General features: G+C 45.2%; 1 protein-coding gene and 1 pseudogene across 2 annotated transcripts in view; both read right to left on the reverse strand.

The window, feature by feature from the left end:
* Positions 1-2,133: 2,133 nt before the first annotated feature.
* On the reverse strand, positions 2,134-3,082 carry LOC145715596 (cytochrome c pseudogene; annotated as a pseudogene).
* A 6,483-nt stretch (positions 3,083-9,565) lies between these two features.
* Positions 9,566-20,328, reverse strand: part of TIMELESS (timeless circadian regulator) — a 30,700-nt gene continuing 19,937 nt past the window's right edge. Inside the window, exons 12-30 of one of the 2 annotated variants that reach the window (XM_078449779.1) lie at positions 20,178-20,281; positions 19,863-20,032; positions 18,640-18,774; positions 18,390-18,541; positions 16,952-17,049; positions 16,488-16,608; positions 16,178-16,379; positions 15,756-15,901; positions 14,590-14,675; positions 14,386-14,500; positions 14,207-14,289; positions 13,835-13,977; positions 13,455-13,632; positions 13,304-13,372; positions 13,063-13,181; positions 11,451-11,676; positions 11,222-11,326; positions 10,987-11,084; positions 9,566-10,261 (exon numbers count right to left, since the gene is read on the reverse strand). In XM_078449779.1, coding sequence (XP_078305905.1) covers positions 11,011-11,084; positions 11,222-11,326; positions 11,451-11,676; positions 13,063-13,181; positions 13,304-13,372; positions 13,455-13,632; positions 13,835-13,977; positions 14,207-14,289; positions 14,386-14,500; positions 14,590-14,675; positions 15,756-15,901; positions 16,178-16,379; positions 16,488-16,608; positions 16,952-17,049; positions 18,390-18,541; positions 18,640-18,774; positions 19,863-20,032; positions 20,178-20,281 — 2,326 coding nt within the window. In that variant the 3' untranslated portion in view covers positions 9,566-10,261; positions 10,987-11,010. Of the gene's footprint in view, positions 10,302-10,986; positions 11,085-11,221; positions 11,327-11,450; positions 11,677-13,062; positions 13,182-13,303; positions 13,373-13,454; positions 13,633-13,834; positions 13,978-14,206; positions 14,290-14,385; positions 14,501-14,589; positions 14,676-15,755; positions 15,902-16,177; positions 16,380-16,487; positions 16,609-16,951; positions 17,050-18,389; positions 18,542-18,639; positions 18,775-19,862; positions 20,033-20,177; positions 20,282-20,328 lie in introns of both variants that reach the window. The other variant, XM_078449778.1, reaches the window with a different exon arrangement.

A 20,328-nucleotide genomic window follows, 5' to 3' on the forward strand; every position in this document is an offset into this window, starting at 1 on the left:
AGAGAGAGGGGCAGAGGAAGAGAGAGAGAATCTTAAGCAAGCTTCACACTCCTCACAGAGTCTGACGTGGGACTTGATTCCATGACCGTGGGATCATGACCTGAGCCGAAGTGAAGTTAGATGTTCAACTGAACTGAGCCACCCAGGTGCCCCCAGAAATTCAATTTTCAAAAATGTATTTCTCTATCTTCTTATGAAATTACATAATTCATCATCTATGTATACTACCTGCTTTTGATCTGTGTACAGATAACAGTAAGTACTTAGTTATCTCTCAAACTTTGTGCATTTACTGAGCAATTTCTCGGTCACTATGTGTGTGAAAAGCAGTCTCCTCACTGAGTAATGAAGAAAAAAATATATTGCTCTTTTCACCAGTGCATTCCTGTGAGAGTGAATGGGGTTAAGGGAAAAACATACAAATGAATACTTTTCTAAATGAAGTATTTTAAATACCCCCCAAACTGGAGGATTAAATGTGTGCTCTGGCTCATAATACTCAACATACACATTATTTTGATTTCTTTATGAACACTAGCAATACAAAGGGAAGTGATCAGCCCCAAAATACACGAAACACGGGGAAAAAATCTTTTTATTACTTTTTATAATTTTTTAAAATAATTTACAACCAGGTTAGTTAGCACATGGTACAACAATGATTTCAGGAATAGATTCCTTAAGCCCCTTACCCATTTAGCCCATCCCCCCTCCCACAACCCCTCCAGTAACCCTCTGTTTGTTCTGTATATTTAAGAGTCTGTTTTTCCCCCTCCCTGTTTTTATATTATTTTTGCTTCCCTTCCCTTGTGTTCATCTGTTTTGTATCTTAAAGTCCTCATATGAGTGAAATCATATGATATTTGTCTTTCTCTGTCTAATTTCACTTAGCCTAATACCCTCTAGGTCCATCCACATAGTTGCAAATGGCAAGATTTCATTCTTTTTTATTGCCAAGTAATACTCCATTGTGTATGTATGTGTGTGTGTGTATATATATATATATATCACATCTTCTTTATCCATTCACCCATCAATGGACATTTGGGCTCTTTCCATACTTTGGGTATTGTTGATAGCACTGCTGTTAACATTGGGATGCCTGTGTCCCCGTCAAACGGTATACCTGTAACCCTTGGATAAATACCTGGTAGTGCAATTGCTGGGTCGTAGGGTAGTTCTATTTTTAATTTTTTGAGGAAACTCCATACTGTTTTCCATAGTGGCTGCACCAGTTTGCATTCCCACTAGCAGTGCAAAAGAGATCCTCTCTCTGCATCCTCACCAACATCTGTTGTTGCCTTACCCTGATAGTAGTTCTTTTTTTTTAATCTGTGATTTTGTTTTTAATTATCTTAAGCATTATCACATAATTTACAAATTTGTGCTGATGATATATCTTCTCTACTTTAACCCCTTTTTTTTTTAAGTTTTTTTTTTTTTTTAACATTTATTTATTTTTGAGACAGAGAGAGATAGAGCATAAACGGGGGAGGGTCAGAGAGAGAGGGAGGCACAGAATCTGAAACAGGCTCCAGGCTCTGAGCAGTCAGCACAGAGCCCGACGCGGGGCTCGAACTCACATACCGCAAGATCGTGACCTGAGCCGAAGTCGGACACTTAACCGACTGAGCCACCCAGGCGCCCCTACTTTAACCCTTCTAACGAGTTAGCAAAAGCACCATTACCAATCATACATTGTGGTAATTCCACAGTTGTATTTTTGAATAGCTATGTAGAAAATAATCCTGAATTATAATTTAGTAAAGAATTCACAAGCCAAATCTGCCGCTATAACTTATCACACTGAATTTTATTAAAAAAAAAATTTTTTTAACGTTTATTCATTTTTGAGACAGAGGGAGACAGAGCATGAATGGGGGAAGGTCATAGAGAGAGGGAGACACAGAATCTGAAACAGGATGCAGGCTCTGAGCTGTCAGCACAGAGCCCGACGCGGTGTTGGAACTCACGGACCGCGAGATCATGACCTGAGCCGAAGTCGGACACTTAACCAACTGAGCCACCCAGGCGCCCCAATCACGCTGAATTTTAAAAGCATCTGACCTTACAGATCATCTATAAAATGTGAGAGGTGCTAATATTCTTTATTTAATATTATACATAGACCACACTAAAATGCCTTTCATTAAGCAAAAGGCAACATTTTAAATGCAGGGAATTTTAATTAAATTGGCATATTTAAGACTAAAAAGATAAAGTGGACATTGCCAGCTTATCTTCAGCCCTTGCCTTTAACAGGCTAGCAAACACAACTTGAAACACAGCTGAGTCTTGCTGTTCTGATACAGTGAAGGGATTTCTTCAGTATTTAAATATATTAACATAACCAGTTACATAAATCTAAATATAAAACCAATCTCCTGTAAGTTTAGAGATGGCATTTACCATCTCTGAGAAAAGCTCAATATCTAATCAACCCCAATCATATTTTTCAAAGGGGAAAACAGTGACAGCACTTGCTGGACCAGAATTACTATCAAAGGTCAAAAAGTGAATCATATTCATTTAACCACAAGCCAATCTTATTTAAATAAGGACTGTCCAAAAGAAATATTCTATCAGCCATTCATGATGTGAATTCTGGTGTATGAGATCAATTTAAACATAGTACACATTAAAAAAGTCATGAGACATTTTTGTTTTGTAATAAATAAGGCAACGGCCAACTATTACTCCTTAGTAGCTTTTTTGAGATAAGCTATCAAGTCCGCTCTTTCCCCTGCCTTCTTAATGCCAGCGAAGATCATTTTTGTTCCAGGGACGTACTTCTTGGGATTCTCCAAATACTCCATCAATGTCTCCTCTCCCCAGGTGATGCCTTTGTTCTTGTTGGCATCCGCGTAAGACAACCCAGGGGCTTGACCTGTTTTTCGCCCAAACAAACCATGGAGATTTGGCCAAGTCTTTTGCTTGCCTCCCTTTTCCACAGTATGGCACTGGGCACACTTCTGAACAAAAATCTTCTTGCCCTTCTCAACATCACCCATTTTTAAATCGCTCTTTGGTTGCGCGCGAAACTAAGGTGCCTGCTCCCAAGCCGGACGTCCAGCTCTCCACCCCGATAGTACTTCTAAGCCCACGTCAGAACTGTAGGCATTGAGCTTCATTTCTCATTTCTAGGGGTCTACATGAGAAACTGTAGTCTGGAAATAGGGAACGACGACATGTGGTGCTTCCTAAAACTGGTACATAAGTCGCCACATCATTTTGCCATACAGGTTCCTTTCTGGTGCTATAACCTACCTCTGGCACACAGCCAAAGGCATTAGGCCAATGGACAAATCCCTGGTCCCTCCTCCAATTTTACTCCTCTCAGCCCCAGGAGGGACCCCTAATGAGCAAAAAGAAATCAGAAGGAAAAAGAAAAAAGTTTTCTAGAAGAAGAGGAGTACGTCTTCAGGGAGCTACCGGGACACAATCCTAAAATTGGGAGGAGGAACTGGATTTAGAGGCATCCAACACTGTCGCCTGAAATTCCTGGACCCTAAATCCATGGAGCACCTCAAGAGTTTGCTGCTTCTGTACAGCCCAGGAGGTTTTTGGACCCTGTCAGATTCTCCCATTCCTGACTTGAGTTCACTCTCTATAACGGGCCCTATCTCCACGTTTAGTTAGTCAGCATCACCATCCTCCTCAATGTGAAAATGACTTTTTGTTGAAATTACCCAAATTTCTAACTCTCATGCTTTGGGAGTGACAGGGGAGACAGACTGAATGTGTAAATACGGTAGGGGGAGGGAAAGTGGTGAGGAGTTTGTCTCCAGGACCAAGGAGAAAAATGACAGAAGGATGAAGACACAAGCAGGTCCCCCCAGACTTCCTACCTTTGTTCCTTTCCTTGTCTTCCACCTGTTCCTCATCAAATCCCAACAGGTGTCAGCTGAGATTTTTTTGGTGGTGGTTTTAATTAGTGGAGTTTTTTTTTTTTTAATCTTTTTATTGTTTATTTATTTTCGAGAGACAGAGAGAGCGCAAGCAGGGGAGAGGCAGAGAGAGAGGGACACCCAGAATCCGAAACAGGCTCCAGGCTCTGAGCTGTCAGCACAGCACAGAGCCCGACGCCGGGCTCAAACTCACAAACACAAGATCATGACCCGAGCCAAAGTCAAATGCTCAACTGACTGAGCCACCCAGGCGCCCCTAGAGTTTATTTCTTAGAGTAGTTTTAGGTTTGTAGAAAAATTAAGCAGTAAGTACAGAGTCCCCAAATATTCCCTCTTTCTTGACCCCTCAATTTCCTGTATTAACATCTTATATTGGTGTGGTACATTTGTTACAGTTGATTATTATTTTTAAAGTTATTTATTTTGTTATGATGTATTATTATTACCTAAGTCCACAGTTCACATCAGGGTTCAGTTCTTTGCATCATATAGCTCTTTTAAGTTTATTATTATTATTTTTTTAAAAGATAGAGAGCAAGCAGGGGAGGGGCAGAGAGAGAGGGAGACAGAGAATCCCAAGCAGGCTCCGCACTGCCATCACAGAGCCCAATGCAGGGCTCAAACTCATGAACCATGAGATCATGTCCTGAGCTGAAATCAAGAGTCAGATGCTTAACCAACTGAGCCATCCAGACGCACCTGCATCATATAGTTCTATGGGTTTTACCAAATGCATAATGACATATATCTACCTTTACAGTACCATACAGAACACTTTTCACTACCCTAAAAATCTTGGTTGCTGTTTTAGCTGTCTGGTCTCCCAATGAAATAGGAGGCATCAAAATTAACTCCATCAGCCCCTAGACCAATGTGGCTGGTACATAAGTACTCATTAGACAGCAGTCCTATTATCCTGTAGGGAGACCAGGACTGCTCTCCTTTTGCTGGCTTACAGGAGGGCCCTCAGGGTTTGTGCTTAGCACTTCTCATCAGGGCCTTGCTTTCCAGCGAGTTCAGATTCCAGCTCTGGCTGAAGCTTTCCTCTGAATGACTTTAAGAATCATCTAACTTGCTGGGGTGCCTGGGTGGCTCAGTTGGTTAAGCATCCGACTTTGGCTGAGGTCATGATCTCAGTTTGTGAGTTCAAGCCCCATGTCGGGCTCTGTGCTGACAGCTCAGAGTCTGGAGCCTGCTTCAGATTCTGGGTCCCCTCCTCTCTCTTTTCCCCTCCCATGCTCAAGCTCTGCCTCTCTCTGTCCCTCAATAATAAATAAACACTAAAAAAAATCATCTAACTTGGGGTGCCTGGCTGGCTCAGTTGGTAAAGCATGCAACTCTTTTTTTTTTTAATTTTTTTTAACCTTTATTTATTTTTGAGACAGAGAGAGACAGAGCATGAATGGGGGAGGGTCAGAGAGAGGGAGACACAGAATCTGAAACAGGTTCCAGGCTCCGAGCTGTCAGCACAGAGCCTGATGCGGGGCTTGAACTCACAGACCATGAGATCATGACCTGAGCCGAAGTTGGCCGCTCAACCGACTGAGCCACCCAGGCGCCCCAAGCATGCAACTCTTGATCTTGGGGTTGTGAGTTCGAGCTCCTTGTTGGGTGTAGAGAGTACTTAAAATCTTAGGGACACTTGGGTGGTCTAGTCTGTTAAGCGTCCAAATTCGGCGCAGGTCACGATTTCATGGTTCGTGGGTTCAAGCCCCCTGTCAGACTCTGCGCTAGCAGTCTGAAGCCTCCTTGGGCTTCTCGCTCTCTCTCTTTTTCTGCCCATCCCCTGCTTATGCTCTCTCTCTCTCTCTCTCTTTCTCTCAAAATAAACATAAACAAAAACAAAAAAACTTCCTAAAAAATATTGCTTTGGGGCATCTGGGTGGCTCAGTCGGTTAAGCATCTGACTCCAGCTCAGGTCATGATCTCATGGTTTGTGGGTTCAAGTGCCACATCAGGCTCTGTGCTGACAGCTCAGAGCCTGGAGCCTGCTTCAGATTCTGTGTCTCCCTCTCTCTCTGCCTCTCCCCACTCGCACTCTGTCTCTCTCAAAAATGAATAAACATTAAAAAAAATTAAACAATAAATAAATTAAATATTGCTTTATTCACCTACATATACCTAGTTTTTGGTAATCACTCCCAATTGACACCCAATGCCCAGAATGGTGACTCTTATATAGGAGGCACTGAATACATATATGTATTAATTGGATATATTAATAAATGCATCTTTGGGACCTAAAGATGAGGAAAACACAATCCTTCAAGGTGCTCACAGTGTAATGGGAAAAAGAAAAAAGAAGATGAAACACTTAAGACTGGCACTTTATCAGGGGAATGAACAAATCCCAGCGGGAAGGGTGACTGCTTGTGGTTGGGGGTTCAAAAGAGTGACAAAAGCTGTGTGACAAAAGAAAGCACATTTGAGCTGATTCTAGAAGGATGAGATAGGAGTTGGATAGAGCTCGCCAATAGAGGGACAGTGATAATCAACAGTTTGGTATATGAAAATGCCGGCTCTGTGAGGCTGATTAAAAATACTGAAGGGTTGGGGCGCCTGGGTGGCTTGGTTGGTTAAATGTCTGACTGGCTCAGGTCATGATCTTAGGGTTCATGGGTTCAAGCCCCACATCGGATTCTGTGCTGACAGTTTGGAGTCTGGAGCCTGCTTTAGATTCTGTGTCTCCTTCTCTCTCTGCCCCTCCCCCACTCACACCGTGTGTGTGTGTGTGTGTGTGTGTGTGTGTGTGTGTGTGTGTCTCTCAAAAATAAACAAACATTAAAAAAAAAAAAAAAAACCCTGAGGGGCTGGGATGCCTGACTGGCTCAGTCTGTAAAGTATGTGACTCTTAATCTTGGGGTTGTAAGTTCAAGCTCCACACTGGGCATAGAGATTACTTAAAAATAAATAAATAGATAGATAGATAGATAGATAGAGAAATAAATAAATAAATAAATAAATAAATAAATAAATAAATAAATAAAATCTTAAAAAAAATTTGGCGGCAAGGGGCAACAGTTTAAAATATGGGCATAGTCAGGCATGGCGGTGAGGATGCAGAGACTTGCTCAGATCAAGTATGCTATTCTGGGTCCAGACTCTGTCCTGAAAGAAATGGAAAACCATGAAATGCTCTTGAGCAAAGTAAAGACATGATGACAACCATGTTTTAAAAGGAATTCTGCAGGCAGAAAGGGAAATGAATGACAGGGAAAAGGAAACTGAGACGAGGAACCTTAGAGGGTCAGATACTGTAGGAGTCAAGGTCAGAAATAAAGAGGGGTATACTCTGGGGGGTGGAACCAATGTAGTGTATGGCTCATTCTCTTAAGTTCCTTCACCAACAGCTGCCACCCAGGTGCCTCTAAAATGTTTAAAATGATGAAGTGTTATGTGAATTTTACCTTAAAATCACATTCTTTTTGCACCTATAGAACACTCACCAAGATATACCACAACCAAGATATACGTAGGTGGCTCAGCTGGTTAAGCGTCTAACTCTTGGTTTCGGCTCAGGTCATGCTCTCATGGTTCAGGAGTTCGAGCCCCGCGTTGGGCTCTGCAATGACAGTGTGGAGCCTGCTTGGGATGGATTCTCTCTCTCTCTCTGCCCCTCCCCTGCTTGTGCATGCTCTCTCTCTCAAAATAAATACTTTAAAAAAAATATATATATATATATATACACACACACACACACACACACACACACACACACCACATCTGGGCCATGAAACAAAATTGTTAGACAAATGTAAATTAGCATGCTTTTTAACTACTGTATATTTCATCACTGTATATCCTATAGGTATCAGAGCTAATGTTTATTTTGGATTTTGAATGCCACACAGCTTATCAAAAAATTAGAATTCATTCCTTCTATGCCTATCTAGTTTTCTTCTAGCACAAAACTCCCAGTCCCAGGCTCTAAGTTATAGCGCTTAAACAAGACCCATCACCAGCAGAGAGCTCAAGTTACTACCTCTGACACCTGCCCCTTTGAGGTCATGGTAGTTGTTTCTTCCAGGTCACTCACATCCAAGGTTCCCCTAAGCTCTGCTCCCTTGTCTCTGGAAGAGGCTGTTTCTCATAGTAACACTGGAGCTAAACCTCAGCCCTTACCACAGGCTTAAATGCAGAGCTGACCAACGACTGCATCGGTCCCAACCATCACAATTATCAGAAGGTCATAATCCTCTATGGCCTCATCTCAGTCATTTATCGGCTTCTGAGCAGTTCTAAGCAGTATAGTATAAAGCTATGCAGTTTATAGTAGGGTTCCACTCCTGTCAACGACGGGACCTCATTGTGCTCAGGCTGCTCCGGCTCCCAGTCCTCAGTGGGGCAGACACATGTGGCCTTCCCTGAGTCCAGCACCTGCAGAACAGGGGCCAAGGTACCACACAATACTCTCCCCGCTGTGCTCTGCTATTCCAGAGTCCTTAGAGCTAGTGGGTGTGGGTCTATGTACTTTTACACATCCCAGACTATAGAGCTAAAGCTGTGGGTCCAGGCATCAGTTTGGTAAAGTCAGCTTGCTCCAGGGCTTCCCTGGTGCCAGGCCTATTAGATCTTGGGTAGAGAGGCCATGTGGATAAGGCCAGGCAGGAACATTAGGGGCCAAGTCTAACAGAATCAGGGGTGTGCAGAGGGTGGCTGGGATCCTGAGGATGAGGGAAAGGACATCAGGACTTTGTCTGGGTTCCATATGAAATGGCAGCTATAGAGTGTTAACATGTAGCAATGAACAATCAAACTATTGCTGAAGTGGGAGCTAGAAAATAAAGTTTCACTTATGCATCACCTCTAGGCTGTACCTTTTAGATTAGGGTCCATGGAATGGGAAATGGAACCCAATTGATCTCACTTGGCCTCTCTTATTCCTAGGTCACCAGGGACTTCTCGGTTTCATTTTCTACTTAAATGCAAGAGCCCCAAATTACCCTTTAGTGAGATGTGCGCCTTTCCAGTAGGTTGCTCCACTCCCAGTACTGTCTTGTAGGAGGGGAACAAAGGGAATGGCTGCTTGCCTCAGTGATCAGTGGGAGACACGACTGTGCCAAGTGTTGCACGTTTGTACTGCAACGTTCTGTTCAGAGCTCCTTCAAAAGAACATGCAGTAAAGAGTCTATTCGGCTGACATCTTAAGTTTTGACTCCTTAGGATTTTCTGCAGTCACACCCACGTCATTCTCTCCAGGCTGCTCGGAGCCAATAACTGGTGGAGGGTGCTAGGGCTAGCCTGTGTCTGCCAGATATGGGGCTCCTCAACCAGGTAATCTTTGCTTGGGGCTCCCCAATAGTCGGACAAGATTTTCTGAGTAACACTGCAATTTTTCCCTTTCTCCTCTCACAGGCATCTGACCACATCATGGGCTATAGGCTCTCCCAATCTACACTGCTCTATCTCCCCTTTATCCTTCAAAAACATTTTCCCAATAAATCTCTTGCATTTCTAATTCCACCTACGCCTCTTCTTCCTGGAAGATCTGAACTGCACATGTATTGACTGACTGGAGCTTGTCCAGGTCTCAGACACTCCCCAGTAACCTGAAATTTCTGTTAGCAGTATCTGCCTCTCCCTCCCACATTCCCACTCTAGTTCAACACAGCGATCCAGGGAGATCCAGAGTGAGAATCAGATGGCTATGACTCAAATATGTAAAAGTAGCTTTTTATTCCTCTTTTCATTTAAAAATTTCAAAACTACAGGGTAAATAAATGGAAAAGGATAGCAATACTTTTGTGCCCAATCACAGCAAATGGTCTATACTTGATAAGAGAAACCAGTAAAAGAAATTGGGGCTAGAAGTTTCAAAGAAGCCTGGCAGGTCAGAGCCCCTTTGGGGGCATTTCTTGGAAAGACAGCCAATGCGGACAGCAAGACACAACAAAGGAGCCGGAACGGCCCTGCTGAAGTGCTCAGGTTGGGAAGTAGGGAAAGGCTTGGGATAAAGATACACCAAGACCAGACCAAGCTAGGAAATGTCTTAGCCCTTGGAAACTTCAATTACCCAGAGGTAGCTTCACTCCTATCTTTAGAGGCTGTGGGAGGAAAAACACCAAGTCAGAAGAACAAGACAATCCAAATGCATCCTTTACCTAGGGCTATCCCTGATCTCAATAGCTATTTTTGGAATGTCTCCTTCATCCCACATTAGCTAGAAACACGGGGAGCCAGAAAGCTGATGGTTTCCAAGAACAGGAAAAGACACGGCATTTGCAGTATTTATTCATCTCTTTCTTGCCCAGACTTTATCCTCCACTCTGCTCCATGCTGGGAAACTGGCTCTTGCGCCCTTTGTGGCTCCTGCTTCTTCCTACTGTATACACTTGTCATCCTGAAGATTTATCCTAGACAAAGGATCTTGAGGTGAGAATGTTTTCATGTCTTCTGTAGGGAAAGCAGGAGAAAAGGGAAGGGTGATGGCCTCTTTTAACCCTAAAAGTTAAAGGCTCTTCTTCCAAGAACATAGCAGGTGGAAGGCTGGGAGACTTAGACAGATTGGCACATCACATCAACATTGGCAACTTTTAATTTTACACATTGAATGTAATACCAAACACAAACCAAACACGTTCATCATCTCGAGAGTACTGCATCCCAACCCTACCTAAATCACAGGAATTGGGTTCGATCTGGTGCCTGGGAGTGATCACAGGAAAGAAAATGAGGATGGGAGCATCTGGTGCTTTTTAAAAATGGTGCAATACCCCCACCCATCATGTCACAAAGCTCCCCATCTGGTGCTGTGACCCACCTCTGGCAGAAAGCCAAACAGGGTCCCAGGTGCCTTCTATATCTCACTCACTCCTCTGATTTTCTAAGGGGTGCTACTAACCCAAAGAAACAGATCCTAGAAAAAGAGAGGTAAGACTCTGGAGAGCTACTGAGGCATACTGCTAAAACTGGGAGACGCAAGAAGTGATTGCAGAGTTGTCCCAACACTGTTGCCGGAAATTCCCGGACCCCAAATCCCTGGGGAAGCCCAGGACTCTACTGTTTCTGTCTACTAAGAGCAGTTTCTGGGTCCTGTTTCTGAAGTCTGACTGAAATTCACCACCTAAAAATGATCTACCTCTACCCCAAAGCTTCTGGCTCTTCAGTCATTCTCATCTTCATCCTCAATTTGAAACCGTTTCTTCTTTTCGATTCCTGGAGCTCTGGACTCTGGTGCTATGGGAATGAAAGGGGTGAGAAGAGAGAGAGAATCTAAATATGTTATGGGGAAAGGACAGTAGCACTGATCTTCGGGATTGAAGGGAAGATGCCAGAGGTCAGAAGAAAAAGCAGGTCCCTGTCAGACTCCCTACCTTTGTTCCTGCCCTCATCCTCCTCCTGTTCTTCATCGCTGTCCAGCAGTTGTCGCTTCCTGGGTACCATTTGCAGCTGTTCTTTCTCACCAGTGGTCCCTTCCCCTGAAATGACCATGAGAGGCATGGAATTAGAGAACTGGGCCCTCATCTTCTCAAAATACCCTATCAGCCCTCTAGATCAACATGGCTAGCCCATAGTTAGTACCCAACAGGTAAGTGGTCTTACCGCTGGGGGACACCGGGCCAGCTTTCTTTTTCCGGGCCAACTGGAGGGCCCTCAGGGCTTGTGCTCGCTGTTCCTTTTGGTGCTCCTCCTCAGGGTTTTGCTCTCCAGGGACTTTTGGTTCTAGTCCTGGCCGAAGTTTTTGCTCCTCCTCTGGCTGACTCAAAGAAGCTGCTATCCTCCGGAGCTGGGAAGGACTCAGCTTGGCTGGAATCCTCCAGAAGGTTTCCTACAGGTGCAAACAAGTTGAAAATGAAAGCAGTAGGAAAGGAGCAGACTCTACTTCACCCGATCTTGATAACATTCATTGAAAAAATATGATTCATTGAATAAACTCTACTTATTGCTTATTTATCCAGCATATGCACAATGTCTAGTACAGTGCCTCATACATCACAAAGCTCCCAGTAAATTCAGTTGTTAATTAAATAAATGAATGAATGGGGGTGCCTGGGTGGCTTAGTTGGTTGAGCATCAGACTTCAGCTCAGGTCATGATCTCACAGTTCATGGGTTCAAGCCCTGAGTCAGGCTCTGTGCTAAGAGCTCAGAACATGGAGCCTGCTTCAGATTCTGTCTCCTTCTCTCTCTGCCCCACCCCTGCTCTGTCTCTCTCTCTCTCAAAAATAAACATTAAAAAAATTTTTTTAAATAATAAAGTAAATGAATGAATGGATATTGGGGATGTAAAGATAAATCAGATATGATCCCTGCTTTCAAGGAACCCACAATCTAATGGGAGAAAGAACCAACATACTATAATCTCACAGGATGGGGGCTACATCAAGGGAATGAATAAATCCCAGCTACCAAAGTTATTACTTTCACTTTAGAGGTTGAAGGAGTGGTAGGGACTGCTTCTCTGAGGAGGTAAGAACTGAATAGACTCTTGAAGGTCGAGCGGAGGGTCGTCAGGAAGATGGGTGATATTTGTGTCACCTTGTATGTGTGGCTGGAGCCGTCCAATGGAGGGACTGGCACGATCAACTGTGTGGATATAGGAGAAGCCTACTGTTTGGAGAATAGAAAGTAGTCCGGGAGGAGGATGGGGAAACACAGGTGTGTGGGTGGCGTGGTCATGAGGCTGCAAAGGCTGGTCAAGGCCAAGCATGCCACTCAGAGGTCGAGGACTCTGTCCTGCCAACAATGCAGAACCATCCAGTTGGTTGGTTCAGGAGAGTAATACAATCTCTTCTGGAGAGAAAGGGAAGTAATGGACAGGGGAGTAATACAATCCAAATTCCACTTTAGAAAGGTAACTTGTGGGGTGCCTAGGTGGCTCAGGTGGTTAGGTCTTGACCTCAGGGTTGCGAGTTTGAGCCCCACACTGGGCTCTACACTGGGCATGGAGCCTACTTAATAAGGGAAAAATAAAAAGAAAATAAAAGGGGAAGGAAGGAAGGGAGGAAGGGATGAGGAAAACTCAGGACAACATGGAAGACGGACTAGGGAAAGGCGAGATTAGAGAAGATGAACAGGATGGCTGCTGTAGGAGTCTCGGTCAAAGTTGAGAGGAAATGAGGTCAGAGATGGCAACTGCAACGAGGAGAAAGAGATGTACGTATTTTAAAATAGCAGTAATATGCCATAGCTGATACCGTAACTGGCATACTTACCTGCCCAGAGGAAGGAGGCCGAACTCCTAGCTTGCGCAACAGCCGTTGAAACTGTTCATTTTCCATTGCTTCCTCATTTTCTTCTGTCAGCGGCACCAAAGGCACTGCCTGCGAGCAGCCTAGAATAGGGCCAGTAGTCATGTGGTGAAGTTTTGAAGAAAGAACTGGTCATCCATCCCACGGCCAGCTCTCCAGCAGCCTCCAGTACCCCAGCCCCGAAAACCATCATTTATCCACTCACCATCCTCTTCTCGATCATCTGCTACTCGAATCAGGCAGTTCTGGAGCCACAGAAGGGGAGCAGAAAAGCCTAAGGGAAGGAGGGAAACTTAGAATTGGCTCATACTACCAACCCCTCCACCTGAGACATCTCTCGTAGGCCAAGTCCTCACCTTCCTGATACAGGCTTTGCCCAAGGTTTTCAGTTGAAAGCACTGAGCTACCCTGGGCTTGCTCTGCTTCTGAGTCCTCCTCTTTCTCTTCATCTTCTTCACTCTCTTCCTCTGGCAGGATTTCCTCTTCTTCCAGATCTTCCTGGCAAAAATCTTTCAGGGACTCCTCCCCATTAGGCTAAAAAGGAAACAAGATGAAGAACTGAGTGGAGTCCGTTGGTTCTTGACCACTCCTGGAAACTGGTGGGGTGTGTGTGTGTGTGTGGAGGGGAAGACACCTGGCCAGAGAGCTTAAGGCAGGAAGAATCTGGGTGAGCTACCTCTGAGGGGCACTTCAGGGGGAGTGGGCCCAGCCTGCAGAGCCAGGGAAAGACTGTTACCGAGCTCGAGGGTGCCAGCTTCTTCCGGCGTTTCTTATATAGCTCCCGTCGCTCAGCCACCAGCCCCAGAGCCAGCAGCTTATCCACTATTCGGGCCCGTGAGCGTTTGGCTGTGATATTCTTCATGATATGACCTAGCACATCTACAAAGAGAGAAAGTGTATGTTCCCTAAAGCAACAGGGGAAACAGAGGAGTGAAAGACAGCAGAGGTCTTTGGAAAGAGGCTAATTCAATTCACTCACAAATGACACCACAGGTATGGTAAGTGAAAAGAAGGAATGAGATAAGCCTTCCTTGGGAACAGGAGGCAGGGGGGAAGCAATGGCCAGCTCGGCTCTCTCATCTCCAAGGTTCCCTGAGCTTCCACTCACCATCTGAGTCCTGGAACTCCTCAAAAAGCCGCTGCAGCTCCAGCTCCTGATCTTCTGTCCACAGTACAATATGGGTTCCTTTCCTGCTTAAGGAGACGTCAGTGGAAGAGGGGGCCCAGGGAGGAAACTGAGAACCGAGGACTCCCAATTTCAATGCCCTCCAGAACATGTGCCTCTACCTTTGGAAGCCCTTGACACTGTCGGCCAGTCCCAGCCGTACCAGATGGTGGATAACTTGCTTGCGTGTCCGAGGGGTTTTCAGGTGCACCAAGATGGTGTCTACCACATCCTGACCTAACGTGGAGGGGGAGTGAGGCAGTAAAGAGGGGTCCTGGAGCTCAGGCTGCCTGCTTCAAAAATCTTCAGATCTCAAGGACTCATACCTTCCACATCCTTATGGGCGAGGTACAGTTCCTGAAGCTGGGCCTCCTCCTCTGGGCTCCACGCCAGGGGTCTGCGACTGGAAGATCTAAATGGGGGAAAGGAGGGGTGCCTGGGTGGCTCAATTAGTTAAGCATCACACACTTTGATTTCGGCTCAGGTCGTGATCTCATGGGTTTTCGAGTTTGAGCCCCGCATCAGGCTGCTTGCACTGACAGTGCAGAGCCTGCTTGGAAGTCTCTCTCTCCCTCTCTCTCTGCTCCTCCTATGCACAAACTCTCTCTCAAAATAAATAAATAAATAAACTTAAATAAAATAAAATAAAAATAGGGGTGCTTGGGTGGCTCAGTCAGTTAAGCATCTGACTTCGGCTCAGGTCACGATCTCATGGTCTGTGAGTTACAGCCTCGTGTCAGGCTCTGTGCTGATAGCTTAGAGCCTGAAACCTGCTTCAGATTCTGTGTCCCTCTCTCTCTCCGCCCCTCCCCTGCTCATGCTGTCTCGAAAATAAATAAATGTTAAAAAAATAAAAAAATAAATGAATAAAAATAAAAATAAATTGACAAATGGGGAAAGGAGAAAGGGAACATGTAGGATGTTGGCCCCAAAGAGGAGACCAAAGGCCCTCTTTGGTCAGCTCCAAAAGGAACAAGAAGGGCAACGCAGGTGACTGAAAGGAGCCACTAGCAGTGGCTTAAGGTGTGCTTCCTTTCCTTCATTCTCCTTCCACTTATGAACCCAAAGGCCAAATGAAGAGATTTTCTGGGTTGGGCCTATGGAAGCAGACACTGCAGGGGCTGAGCAGATTATGGGGAAAGGAGAGGAGCTGAGCTACAGGGAAAGAGGGCAAACATTTCCATGAATCTTTATGGTTTCCCAGCACATTTTGGGACAGGGCACCTTTGGGACAAGGGCCACCCCACTGCCAACTGACTACCCCCATGAAGGCTGGTGAAGGAAGGAAACTAGAGCAGACAGGAGATAGGCTCCAGACCCACTTCCTCTCTTGGGTGATCTCAGGGAAAGCAATTCACCTTGGGAGCTTATTTTCTCACCTATTAAAGAGGAAGAAAGTCAGACTAGCTGATCTGCAAGCTCTTCCAGCTTTGACACTCTGTGACTGTGTCACCCACCATTACTTCCCATCCTTTTCCATCCTGAAGCTCACCCGCCATCCAGAGAGCCATAGCCCTCGGCCATCTCTCGAACCACAGCTGTGTTCTTCCAGAACAGCAGCTCCACAAAGGCTTTTTGGTTGACTGCAGCCAACGCAAAGAACTTGCCCAGGATGTACTTGGCAAAAGTCACTAGCTCCTGTGGGATGAGGAAGCTGCTGTGAAACCTCTGGCCTAAATGGACGCATAAACCAGGCCCTCCAGCCATTTTCTACCTATTCCCAGCTGCCTCTCCTCACTCAGACTCTCCTAGCCTGCCCCTCCAGCTCCGTCCACCTGCCTGCCTACTTCCTCACTGATCTCTCCTCTCTTAGCCCTTGACATCACTCAGCACCCTTTATCTCTTGCAGACTACCCTTCATTACCCCCAGACCCCCCTATGCCTCTCCATCCCTGTTCCTTGGTATGCCCTCACTTTATAGGCCCCAGCAGCCGGGTCACTAAGCAGACGGTTGAAGAGGCAGAAGAGGGAGAGCTGGAAAAGGAGGGCTTCCATTTTGAGGTCATGGGCCAGCCGGTGCAGCATCTTGACAATGCAGTGGTTAGTGTGGGCACTGTTCTGTCGGTAGCTCCGCAGCAGCAGCACATAGGCTCGCACAACAGTCGAGCTTGCAAAACTGCACCAAGACACAGAGAAAGAGGCTGTCAGCATGAGAAAGACAGTGATGGCCCTCCCAGCTCTATAGTCGCCAACCTGGGACCAACTCAGTCTGCTCAGCCCGCACCGTTTCAGGTAGTCCAGAAAATTAAATTCTTTTTCTGACACCTGGACCGCTTGCAACTCTTCCTCCTCCTCCTCCTCCTCCTCTTCTTCCTCTGCCCCTTGTTCCTCTGGCCCCTGGTGCCCTATAGGAAGAGTGAGAATTAGGGGCACCTGGGTGGCTCAGTCAGTTAAGTACTTGACTCTTGGTTTTGGCTGAAGTCATGATCTCCCATTTCATGGGTCCGAGCCCCACACTGGGCTCTGCGCTGACAGTGCAGAGACTGCTTGGGATGTTTTCTCTCCCTCTTACTCTGCCCCTCCCCCACTTGCTCTGTCTCTCTCAAAATGAATACATAAACTTTAAAAAATTAAAAAAAAAAAACCAACAGAAAACAAAAAAGAAAGACCGAGGATTACTGGATCTCTGTGATGCTGGTTCTAGAAAAGAGCTGGAAGGACAGAGATGTGAAGGAAATGGAGACTCACGGGGAAGCGGGGCACAGAGAATCTGTTTCAGCAGCTGGATCTCTTCCTCTGCAGAAATGTCTTGAGAGCCAAATACATCTCCCTCTGGCCACACCTCCCTGAAGCCCAGAGAGAAAAAAAGACTTTAACCAGGGAGAATATGAGTTATAATTTGAAGTGAGAAGTGAGAGAAGGAATTTCATCTGCTGCCAGAAAGAGAATGCAAACCATCACTCAAAGATGAAACAAAGACTCTGGGGAAATTTTCCCTCATAAGCCACATTGCAACGAGAGGCACCTGGGTGGCTCAGTTGGTTAAGTGTCTGACTTCGGCTCAGGTCACGATCTTAACGGTTCGTGGGTTTGAGCCCCGCGTCAGGCTCTGTGCTGACAGCTCGGAGCCTGGAGCCAGCTTTAGATTCTGTGTCTCCCTCTCTCTCTCTCTCTCTCTCTCTCAAAAATAAAGAAACATTAAAAAAAATTTTAGGGGGCCTGGGTGGCTCAGTCGGTTAAGTGTCCAACTTCAGCTGAGATCATGATCTCGCGGTTTGTGAGTTTGGGCCCTGCATGGGGCTCTATGCTGACAGTTCGGAGCCTGGAGCCTGCTTTGGATTCTGTGTCTCCTCCTCTCTCTGCCCCTTCTATGCTCATGCTCTATCTCTCTGTCTCCCAATAATAATAAATAAATATTAAGAAAAAAATTTTAATAAAAATAAGCCACATTGCAATGACTATCACCATGCAAACAATCTAAATGTCTGACATTTGGTTGAACAAATGTACATTTCATGATGCTATTAACAATTATGGCAATATATCTCGTATCTCTTAAGAAATCCTCACAATATATTAAGAAGTAAAAAAATACTATAAAACAGCATATACAATGTTTCATTTTTGTAAAAGAAGCTGTATAGATCTATATACAACACAGAAGATTAAAAAGCCTGGAAGATTACTCATCAAAATGTTAATGATGATTATTTTCAGCCAATAGAATTATATATATTTTCCCCCCAATTAATTGTGCTTTCTGATATTTCTCAAAAATAAAATAAAAACAAACAGCAGGGGGGCGTGGGTGGCTCACTCAGTTAAGCGTCAGACTCTTGATTTCGGCTCAAGTCATAATCTCACAGTTTGTGGGTTTGAGCCTCATGTCGGGCTCTGAGCTGACAGAGTGGAGCCTGCTTGGGATTCTCTGTCTCCCTCTCTCTGCCCCTCCCCTGTTCACACACTCTCTCCAAAAATAAATAAATAAACATTTAAAAACAAACAACAAAAACCCCACAAAGCCAATCCAAGCTCCCCAGGACTCAGTGCTCAGTACAGAGCCCCCATGCTTCTGATGGGACTTCTCTCAATTGAAGGCAAAGAACCTTGTACCACAGTGAATGCCTCCCCCTACCCCCGAAATCCAGGAGCTGAATCCAGGAGAAGGGATGAGCAGGGTTCTTACCGGGCAGACCTAAGGAGGGTTAGGGCCTGTGGGGCCTGACCAGCCAGGAGACAGTCTTGGATCCGCACCATGGCTTCTGCCCGCTGCTCTTCCACTGGCACCTCTGAGGCCGCATCAAAGGGAACCATGGAGTCCAAACTGAGCTCAGGATCCTAGAGAGGGATTAAGGCTATGGGAACAGAGGAGGGAAACCCAGACAGCCTATCGGTGCACTACCCTTGAGAAAGATAGACTTTCTGCAACTACCTACCTGGGCATAGCACTGTAGCTGCTCGGCCAGGGATGGCCACATAGCTTCTAGTTCCCCTGTGCTATAGGAGACATTACCAGAAGCAACAGGCTGATCTTGGACCTTCTTTTTCTTCTTTCTTTTCTTTCGTTTGTTCTATGGAGAAAGAACCATTGTTAGGATGACAGAAAAGCTAAGAGGACTTTTTCCCATCAATGTCTTCTCTATTAATTCATTCACCAGAGGTCTGAATTAATTAATAATCAATAGTCACGGAATGACAACTGTGTGCTATTCATAAGCAATAGGGATGCAACAGTGAACAGTGTATTTCCTTGCCCTTGAGGAACATACAATCTAGTGGAATCTTGAGACAGGTGAGTAGATAGGTAAATTATAGTACAGTATGGGTAAGACCTAGAATATGGCTGAGCATAAAATGCCATGGCAAAACTTAAGAGTAGTATTTAACTTATTTCTTGGGATCAGAGATTTCCCAAAAGCAGTTCTAGCTTAACCAAGCCTATAAAATGAACAGATTTACTATGAGGATAAGAAATTCTACCCAAAAAAGGGGCACCTGGGTGGCTAACTTGGTTTAAGCATCCAACTCTTGATTTTGGCTCAGGTCATGATCTCACCTTTCATGAGCTCAAGCCCTGAGCCAGGCTCTATGCTGATAAAGAGTCTGCTTGGGACTCTCTTTCTCTCCCCCTCTCTCTGCCCCTCCCCAACGTGGTCTTGCACGACTTTAATCTTTTATTTCATTTCAAGTTCATATTACAATCCCACGTTTAGGGATCTGGGGACCCATATGAGCAGGTTGAGTTATTCTAACGGTAACTAATATAGGATGAGATCCCAGACCTTCTGGCTTTTAATTTAGGGTTCTTTCCATCTCACTACAACGCTTCTGAAGTATAACCAAGAAGGATCACAGCATAATTACTAAACCCTAAAACTGTGAATCCCCATAGTTTATGTGCTTAGCACACAGTAGGTATTTAATAAATGCTTTCTAAATGAATTAAAATATTTATGTTGCACTGGAAATAAATCTAATTGAAAAAAGGAAACTATAGTAGACTCACATCAGCAACACCAACAAACCCTTTGCCCTCCTTAGTTCAGAGTAGTTCTAATAGGTGAGCTTAAGCTGCAGAAATAGGAGAAGAGTTCCCTGTTCTCTGACCCTTCCCTCATGGCTCTTTCCAAACTGTCCACATGCCGGGGCTGCCCAGTACCTGCACCACCAGATTCCCACGGCTCCGACAGAACCGCTCCAACATCTTGAGGAAGAGGTGAGTGGTTTCTACCAAGTCACGAAGGAAAGAGCGTGGCTGACATCTCTCATCAAACTTTCGAAAGAGTGCCAGGAACAGCTCTCGGTACTCCATCACATAGAAAATGTTGTCTAGGAATGGAGAAGAGAAAGGAATGGATGGATTGGTCTGGAAACTTTGGTAAAGGGAGAGATGGATGAAGTTGGGACTGCAAAGAGTGAGATTGTGGTCAAGAGATAGGAAAGGCCAGGGTCAGAGACCAGGCCAGGGTCTCACTCTTGATGATGCGGCTGCTCTCCCTCACAGCCTCATCTGGGGACATGTCCATCTCATTCACTGTGGCCAGCAGCTCCTGATAGGCCTTCAGGGCCAGGTGCATCCTGTGAGATGAGGGAAAGAGGAGAAATGGAGGACAACTTAGGAAATT

This window comes from Panthera onca, chromosome B4 (genome assembly GCF_046562875.1).
Source record: "Panthera onca isolate mPanOnc1 chromosome B4, mPanOnc1 haplotype 2, whole genome shotgun sequence".
Lineage (NCBI taxonomy): Eukaryota > Metazoa > Chordata > Mammalia > Carnivora > Felidae > Panthera > Panthera onca.